This window comes from Sinocyclocheilus grahami, unplaced genomic scaffold, assembly GCF_001515645.1.
Source record: "Sinocyclocheilus grahami isolate Dianchi unplaced genomic scaffold, SAMN03320097.WGS_v1.1 scaffold176.1, whole genome shotgun sequence".
In the NCBI taxonomy this organism is placed as follows: domain Eukaryota; kingdom Metazoa; phylum Chordata; class Actinopteri; order Cypriniformes; family Cyprinidae; genus Sinocyclocheilus; species Sinocyclocheilus grahami.
Window position 1 is genome coordinate 1,843,366 of NW_015505355.1, and position 9,967 is coordinate 1,853,332.

The 9,967-nt window shown below is 36.1% G+C and overlaps 1 protein-coding gene across 1 annotated transcript in view; it reads right to left on the reverse strand.

Moving 5' to 3' along the window:
* LOC107593833 (dipeptidyl aminopeptidase-like protein 6) overlaps positions 1-9,967 on the reverse strand; it is a 26,507-nt gene that overhangs the window by 10,323 nt on the left and 6,217 nt on the right. The window contains exons 3-11 of the mRNA XM_016283710.1: positions 7,865-7,985; positions 3,879-4,033; positions 2,629-2,726; positions 2,089-2,215; positions 1,753-1,791; positions 1,573-1,680; positions 854-945; positions 673-720; positions 486-598 (exon numbers count right to left, since the gene is read on the reverse strand). Of these exons, the coding sequence (XP_016139196.1) occupies positions 486-598; positions 673-720; positions 854-945; positions 1,573-1,680; positions 1,753-1,791; positions 2,089-2,215; positions 2,629-2,726; positions 3,879-4,033; positions 7,865-7,985 (901 nt within the window). The remainder of the gene's footprint in view (positions 1-485; positions 599-672; positions 721-853; positions 946-1,572; positions 1,681-1,752; positions 1,792-2,088; positions 2,216-2,628; positions 2,727-3,878; positions 4,034-7,864; positions 7,986-9,967) is intronic.

Here is a 9,967-nt window from a genome sequence, read left to right on the forward strand (position 1 = left end):
TTTATTTCTCTTCTCTTTACTGCCTAAGCTTTAATCCTGTTCTTATACCAACTGTATGCGTGTGTGTGTGTGTGTGTGTATGTTAGACTAGTTTAAGTGTTTATGTAGTTAATAAAGTCTTACTTGTATCACACTTGAGGTTGTTCATTGTTTGCTCATAACCGCAGTCCCTAATCATGCAGATTTCTGCTACATGCTCTGTGTAGTATTGTACAATAAGAAAGTTATTTTCCTTAACCAGGAAATTGACGTTCTTAGAATTGACAAGACAGTTGACCCTGAGAGGTCAAGTAAACACTTACAGCGGATCTAAATATTTATAATTAATTATAACTAGTTATGATTAATTATTCATATTTCCCCTTTGAGCTGATTCGCTACATTGTGTTTGTGGCATGTGCGCACCTCTTTTGCATTTTTGTTAAAAAAATCTTTAACATAAGTCAAGATATTTACAGATGTTTTGCATAGAAAAAACATGAAACCTCTGCAGTTGAGAAGGAAGTAGTTAGCATCTGGACTGAATGATCCACTGACGTATCCACAGCTTAAATTACAGGAAAGACATCGGCGGTTGAAGGATCCTGTGGTGTTGGCGCTAAAAAAAACAACACATGTCATCAGTGCAATGCTTCCCGATGACATCAGTGTGTGTCACATCTTCTGTCATACCTGTAGAGGTGACGCCGTCTTGCATCGTCTTCTGTACTCAGAAAGTATCTGCAAAGACATTGCTGTTACAGATATCTATTTTACAATGTTACAAAAGTGGATAATGGCATATTGCTTTATTTTAGTGTTTATTGACAACATGGATAGAATCCAGCATCTGGGTCTTTTGAAAGTTGCTTACACAAGTTTGGTGTCCTCATTGTAGGCTAATATCTCCGTCACGTCCCAGTCTCCTGACGTCAGCGACTGTAGTGTGTCTGTGCTGCTGTTGGGCTAAAAAACAACAACAAAAGAAAGTCACTTCTTACCTTTAACATGCGGTTAAAGGGATAGTTCACCCAAAATTTTCATTTTTGGGTGAACTATACTTTAAAGGAACATGCCACTATTTTTGAAAATAGGCTCATTTTCCAACTCCCCTAGAGTTAAACAGTTGAGTTTTTCCGTTTTCAAATCCATTCAGCCGATCTCCGGGTCTGGCGGTAGCACTTAGCATAGATCATTGAATCTGATTAGACCAGTGATGGGCAAACTTGGCCCTTCCAGGCCACTTTCCTGCAGAGATTTGATCCAACCCTGATAAAACTCACCTGCCTGTAGCCTTCTAGTAGTCATGAAGACAATGATTAGCTGGTTCATTTGTGCTTGATTAGGGTTGGAGCTAAACTCTGAAGGAAAGTGGCCTGGAAGTGCTAACGGTCTAATCAGATTCAATGATCTATGCTAAGCTACAGCTAAAAGTGCTACCGCCAGACCCGGAGATCGGCTGAATGGATTCGAAAACGGTAAAACTCAACTGTTTAACTCTAGGGGAGTTGGAAAATTAGCCTATTTTCAAAAATAGTGGCGTGCTCCTTTAAACCTTCCTAAGTAGCGTGTAGTTTCTCAGTGAAAGCTCACCTGGGAAGTGGACATGGATATGTGGAAGAACTTCCCTCGGCCGCCCTGTGGAACGGCTCGGGTGAAGAAGAACCTGTATCCGTCTCTGGAGAACAGCGGGGGTTCGTTCTGCAAAGAGATTCACGAACATTCGAGCAGCACTCTTACACACACATCCCACACGCGTGATGCGTGACTCACCTGTCTGTGAAGCCAGCTGTCACTCTCATCTTCATGTTTCTGAAAACACACAGACAGATTATTGTTTTTTTCTCAATATTGTTCGACAAAGTCCTTTATATACAGTCGAAGCACTGACTAATCTTTTCTTTTATTGAACTGACATGCATTTTAATACATTTGGATGCAACAATAGGCGCTGTCACCCTTAAAGAAAGAAAGAAAGAAAATTAAAGGTCATGACGTAATTCTCACACTTTCATTTGTGTCATTTTACAGTCTTAATGACTTAAGCATTATTATAAAACATAGACAATAGTGATAATTAAGTGTGCGTTGGTGTATATCAGAAGATACCTTTGTGCAGATGCCTGTGGTGGCCTCACACAAGGTCAGGATGGAGTTGTTCTGCGCTCGGTTCAGCCAGTTTACTGCTAGTTTGGTGCTGGTTGCCCACTTCACCATGGTGATGTAGTAATCTTTCCTACAGAGGGAACCTGGTTAAAATACCACTTCAAACTGTGTCAAATAGAGCCTGTGTACATCTTTTTGTGGGTAAATGTGTTTATTTATTTTTTTTAAATCTAACTTGACAAAATAATGTTCTTTTTAGCAACATCATATGACCCCTTTAATATAACGTTTCTGACCCCAAACATTTGAATGGTAGGGTATATTGTCAAAATGAAGACAATAAAAATCGGTTATCAAAAGTCAGCCCAAAAATTATTTAGAAAAGTGAAGTTAGTTTTTTAAAGGTTTTACTATAATGTTTTGGATGCCACTTGGTTTGACATTTTCAGGGTCCAAATACTTTTGGGGGTCACTGTAAACTCCCCAATGTGACAGATGAGCATGATAAAGCATGTTGTTGTGTGGTCTCTGGCAGATCTTCACCTGATCCTGGGGTCTTCTGGTTTCCTCATCCTCACTGTGTGTAAAGGGCCGTTCAGACTCACCACTGACAAATAGATATCAGGGTTCTCTTCCCCAGCCTACAGAGACAAAAGAGATCTCATCATGGGACCCTTAAAGGGGTATTTCACTAAACAATGAAAATGAGTTTTTTCTGTTGAGCACAAATAAAGATATTTTAAAGAATGTTGGAAAACAAACAGTTAGCCAGGTAGCCATTGGCTTCCATTATATGGAAAAAATACTATGGAAGTCAATGGGTTGCTATCAACTGTTTGGTTAACAACATTCTTCAAAATATCTTAATTTGTGCTCAACAGAAGAAAGAATCTCAGACAGGCTTGGAACAACTCGTTTTGGGTGAACTATCCCTTCAAACCGCATGATTCTAGAGTCATTTGTGACAAACACCACAAAATATATTTTGTGTAAACAATTTCACTGGTAAAGCACCTGCAATTTCCCACTGTAGGCTATACTTTGAGTGCACTGTAAGCTGCTTTTGGAAAAAATCTGTCTGGCAAATGAATAAATGTAAATTAGGTATGTTGCACAAAAGCATAAACATGCAGATGGACAGTTATTGCTTGCCATAACTATTATAAAACCTGATTTAGTTATGTCACTACAGTGCTTAAAGGGATAGTTCCCACAAAAATGAAAAATCTGTCATACTTTACCCTCATGTAGTTCCAACAAAGAAGTGTTTCAGTCATTGTCAAAAGGAATATTTTTAATATTCTCTCATCATTTTGTATCCTTCCACTGAAGCAGTGTGTGCATGCTTGACGCTTGAGGAGCAATGAGATTTGTTCTCGTGCATCAGGCAAGCATGACTGAGTTTCTGTTGATCATATTTTATGTGCTCTATGTATGTGAATAACATATGTTTATCATATAAAGCGATCAGGTCTCTTCAACATGCTGATTAAACCACTTGGTTAAATCATTTTTTCAAGCTTGAAAATGTTGGTCGACTTTCAATGGATGAACTAAAACAATGAGAGGATATAACAAACACCTTCTTTTGTGTTCTGAAGATAAACCAAAGTCTTATAGTTCTGAAAAACATGACAGATTTGTCATTTTTGGGCGCACTGTCCCTTTAAATGTCACTCAAGACAACAGAACCACCCATTTCAAGATTACAGAGACATTGGAAGATACTGACATTGAGGAACACACACAACCAAGCCTTGGTTTGATCGTAAAAAGAAGCTGCAGAGATTTACTTTAGGGTAGCGGTACTCCTGTCCGCTGGGATACAGTGCGTTTGTGAACATGGGTATCTCCATCTTGGGCACCAGAGTGTCATTGATGGTGGCATATGCCAGTCTGAGACCATCTGGTGACCACCAGTGAGCGATGTGACTCTGGAAGATCTCCTCTGTGAACACAAATGAATAAAACACGAGTGGATTAAACACAAAACTGAAGCTTTATACTAAAGGAAGTCTACACTGCACACAAACAAGTGACGCATGTCTTTTAAAGCTTTGTTGCATGGTAACTGCATCTCTGTCAGATCCTAATATGTGTTAGAGGATTAAATATCCTTTCAAGCAAAGAGAGGACATGCTGCAAAACACATAACTGCAACATGTGCAAAAACAGCACGTGTGATTTATCGCATCCATTTGCCTGTAGGCTGCTGCCTGGAGTCTCATCCATCACTCCATGCAGCAGACAGCCGAGAGCTGGCGGAGGAACACAGCGGCCGTCAGACGAGGGAATGTAAAATATGACTGTCTGTAGCACTGCAAACTGGACCTCTAGAGCTCATTAAGACATTACGTAACCTAGACGAGAACAACACTGACAGGACTCATTTTATTTGTTTATTTCTTGTGCAAGAATAGGGCTTATTCAATACGTTCATACATTCTTATGCAAAATGTGGCACTAAAACCAACAATCTGCTTGATGATTTAAACAGAAATTCATTGATAAATATAAGCCCTGATGACTATGGACGTCAATAGATATTTTGTATAATTGTTCTGTTCAAACCTGCATCACCAATTTCAGCACCTGGGACATTAACCACTGCACCATGGCTCCAAATTTTTTGAAGAATAGTTCACCCAGTAATTAAAATTTTGTCTTTTTTTTAATTTAATGTCAATACAATACCTAAATTAAGCAGATGTGTGTGTGTCTTGTAGGCAGCTTCTGTGTTATTTTAGTAGCATTTGTATATTTTTATAATATTTATTTGTTTTTATTTTATATTTTCTGTTTTATTTTAATTTTAATTTAAGTTTTAGTAACTCTATAATGTGCTTTTGTCAATATAATAGTTATTTTTACTAATATTTATATGCTTTATGGTATTTATTTTTTTTTATTTTAATTTAAGTTTTAGTAGCTATGTGCAATTGTCATTTTAACATTTTTTCTAGCAATATTTATATACTTTTATCATATTTATTTGCTTTTATTTTTATATTTTCAGATTTAGCTAAAGTTTTAGTAGCTCTGTAATGTGCTGTTAATATTTCTATTTAGTTTCAGTTTTTTAGTTTTAGTAAATTTCAGTGTTTCATCTAATTTTATTTCAGTAATATTTATATAAAATTTTATTTGACCTTTTTTTCAGGTAACAAAAGCTAATTTGAATAGTTTTAGGTTTACTTAATACCAACATGGTTTTCCATACAACAAAAGTAGCACGAAAACACAATAAAATGGTTTATTTGACTCATCGTTTCATATTACCATCCATGTTTGTTTGTTTTTTGGAAAGGAGCAGCTTAAACATTCTTCAAAATATCTTCTTTTATGTTCCACGAATGACAAAATGTACATTTTCCCTATGTGAATCAATTCTTACACTGTCTGTTCTGAATAAATGCTATCTGTCATGAAATGTGAGACCACGGGATGGCAGTAGAGGTCTTTACACAGCAAAGAATCAATGGATGTCATTAGAGCATGAGACTAAGAATAGCCTCAGACTGAGATGTTAATTTAGGATAAAACCAATTACTGACGTACAATACAGTTCAGTATGTGTCACAAACAAACACGCTGCCAATGTGCCCTCATACAGCAGGAACGACAGAACTACAGAGCTAACAAGGACAAGGAAAAAACATAACTGATGAAACACCTGCCAGATGGATAATATATCTAGAACATTATTCTAAATCATGCAGTATTCCCACACTGCAGACGGCATAAAGCCAGGGAAATCTGTGTGAATTTGAGTGTAAGCAAACACTTGATATAGCTAACAGAGAAAGAAAAAACACTAAATGAAGTCTAAATGAACATAGTCTTAAGCAAACCTAGTATTTTAGGATGAGATGCTACATTAATCATTATGAGTATTAAAATCATAATGATTGTGAGAGATTATACTCAAATGCTGTCTTAAATCACACTATTGCACAATGGATTATAAAACGGTTTAATCTTGAGCTCACATCCCAGTGCTGTTCATACACTAACAGGTCTAATAATATGTACATTTTTAACAAAGGCTGAATTTTTTTTCAGTTTAATATGGAGTATGTTTAGCATTTATAGGCTTATGATGAAATGAAAACATGGTTTTAATTTACGACTATTGAATGTCACAAATTTAGCTGCTTTTTACACATATTTGTATCTGCCAGACCAAGGTACTGAAAGAGTTTGGTGCGTCTACTTCTGTGAAATGAACTCAGTATGACCTTGAAGGGGTTCAGAGACACCCAAAGTGATAGTTCACCCAAAAATGTTTTTATTGGTTGTTCGGATGTTTGTGGTTGTTCGGAACCCGTAAGGCCTTCGTTCATCTTCGGAACACAATTTAAGATATTTTTGATTAAATCGGAGGGCTCTCTGACCCTCCCATAGACAGCAAGGTAACTACCAAGTTAAGAACAGCATCATGATGCGAGCGTGTGGCGGTGCTGACCCAGATCCGGCGTGATGACGTCATTACACCGGATCTGGGTCAGCGCTGCCACACGCTCGCGTCATGGTGCTGTCGTGAACGCGCTTCCAAAGTGACGCAGTAGAGATGAAAATGTGGAATAAAGTCATTATTTTTGTTTTCTTTGCACAAAAAAGTATTCTCGTAGCGTCGTAACTTTACAGTTGAACCACTGATGTCACACGGACTACTTTGTCGATCATCTTGGTACTTTTCTGGACCTTGATCGTGGTAGTTACCTTGCTGTCTACGGGAGGGTCAGGGAGCCCTCAGATTTCATCAAAAATATCTTAAATTGTGTTCCGAAGATGAACAAAGGTCTAACGGGTTTCGAACAACACGAGTAATTAATGACAGAATTTTGATTTTAACCCTTTAATGCTTTAATCTGATTCCCGATCATATTTTTCCAGAAAAGGTCCTTAGTGATAAGTATGAACAGAGACAAATGTGATACGTAATTGCATTTACAGTAACTATTCTTCATTGCAATTATGGGTACTTTATTTTAGGGACTAAATCTCACTATTAACTAGCATGCATATTACTAGCATATTAGCTGTTTATTAGTAATTATAAAGCACATATTGATGCCTTATTCTGCATGACTATATTTTAGATCCCTTAATCCACCCCATACCAAAACTTAACAACTACTTTATTGTGGCAAAAACAGTAGCTAATAGTGAGAATTGGACCTTAAAATAAAGTGAGACCCAACTAGGTTTTGTAAAAGAACAGGTTCAGTGTCCAGAATTACTTTCACTTTTACTTGCTCGGAATCAAAACTTCAGTATCAAAATCAAAAAACAGTACAGTAACAGTAATAATACTAATATTAATTGCTATTATAAAGTACTTTAGCAAATTAATCAAATTAAAATGAACAAACAAACTTTGACTTGTGAAAATTTAGTTATTGTGTCTTGTAGAAAATATTAAAATATCTGTTAAGTCCATTTCATCAGGAAGGTTTAAAAAAATGATGTTTTTCTTGCTATTCACAGTATATGTATTTTTCCAAATTATAACTTTCTCTGGCAAAATCTGCCAGATCTAAACTAATAAGCAGAGATGTATATTCCAGCAATGTCGTTTCAATAAAAATAAAAAGTAATATATTCATATAACTAAAGAAGAAACGTGCTGAGTCAGAGAGATGGATGAGACACTGTATACAAATCAACAGAATCTCCACCCAGCCTAAACACACCAGACAGTCACAATCACTTCTGCTCTTTTATTACATGCACACAACCCTCTGGGTTTTTTATTATTCATGCTTATAGGTTTTACCTTCATAGAGCCAGTCAGCAAGTCCATTAAATACGCCCCCCAGACTCCCTGTGGACACCAGACGGATTGATGGGCTGTTCACTTGCGCTTTGTAGTAGATGTTATTCTCAAAGATGAAAATCTGTCAGGAAAGAAGAATGAACTATTGTTGGAAAGACCATGTCAAACCGGACAAAGTAACTCCTGAAACTGAAGGATTTTAGAGCACAACAGCAGGGTTATAGATATAAAAATCCCATTCATTTTCTCTATAGGAAAAATCGAATTAGCGATAATGTATACAACTTTCAAGACAGATCTACCATGATCTCTAAGTGATAGTACTTCACTAGTATGATTTCAGCTTGGGTTAAAAACTACACTACCCATAATCCCTGAAGTGAGATACATCAATCAGAAAGTTGCTCTTATTATATAAACAGACATATAATAGCGCTGCAAACGCCGATGAAACACTGTGAATGGCATTATTGACCTGGTCGCCCTCAAACTACTGATACATTTCTGAGCATTTTACAATAGGTTTCAAATGTATTGAATCTTACAAATGAAAGCCATACAGTCATGGATTTATATTACAGAGAGTAGTTCATTTCCTCATACAAGAACGCAAGCACACAGCCTTGTATCTGGGTGTTTTTATTCAGGTTTTCAAATGTTGTAATATGGCTTAAAAATATTGAATTGAGAATTTTTGACATGCATATGGAGAAAACAAAGGGGAAAATAGTTCCAGGAACAAGGCTGCTGGAAAAATGTGGTCACTGTTGTGCTCTGTAGGACAAATGAACATGTCTGCACTTTGTATGAATGATGAAAAGCCAATTCAAAGTTTATTTAACAGTATTCAGCTGCATACCAAGGTCACGAAGCTGTTGTACAAAAGTAAAACAGAGTGACTACACTAACACTGAAATGGAGAAAAAAATAATTTAAACGATCAATTTACACTAAAATTGAGTATATATGTGTCGTAACATCTCACACATCTCTAGTGAATATTTACGATGTTGTGTGATGCTACAGTAATCAGGGTTGGTGGCAGACTGTGGGAGAGGTAATGTGTGTGTGAAAAGCTCTGGTGGGATTTATTCAGCAGCCAAAATCACGGAAAAATATGCTGTACTAACTTATGCAAATCTACACTGTAAAAAATGATTGTGGTTTTAACAGTAAAAGACTGTAAAAATGCTACAGTAAAAACCTGTTAACAGTACGTTTCCACACTATATTCAATGAATAAATGTAATTACATTTAATGTAATTTTACAGTAAAATACTGTTAAAAATAAGTTTTTTGGAAGTGAAAAAGAAAGTCATTGTATAATTTACAGTGAAAAAACGTAAATTGACACTCCCAGAATTCCCTGCATATTTGATGTTTTTTTTGTTGAAATAACATGTTTTATCTTAGTTTTTTCTTATCAGTTGTGTACACCAGGGTTTAATCTTACATCTAATGTTGTTAAATTAATGTTTATTGTATTATTTCAGTATCATGTGTGTCACCGTGATGGGGTTTAGTGTTTGTGTGAATGACGCTGTGCAACTTCTATATATAAGTATTGCCCTCCTCAGCTCGTAGAAAAGCTGTTTGTGATGAGCTTTGGTTCATCATGTGACTTTCTCGTCACCATCAGTTTTTGGTGGTTATCAGTGCATTACAATGGTTCAAAACAGATATTAACACTTCAATATGTTAGTTTATTAACATTACATCAGTTAATAAAATACGGTATTTTAATGTAAATTTAAGTTAAGTCTGTAAAACCTAAAATGTTGCTACCATATTTTTTACAGTGAAGTTCTGGCAACCACAGCTGCCGGTATTTTACCGTAAATGTCACAGATTTTTTTTTTTACAGTGTAACAGACCATGCCTGAAAAAAAAAGACTTTTAAAAACAAAAATGATAATAAATTACAATGTAACAGTATTTCACTACAGTTTTTCTCAGTCGCTTTAGTGCATTTCTCAAAACAATTTGTACAAATAGCACCACACAATGGATTACTTGCAAAAGCCTGTAACTTACTCAAAATCTTTAGCTCATCTCTCAAAAGTAAGTATTTATGTCAATGAACATATCAGTGCCATCAGAAT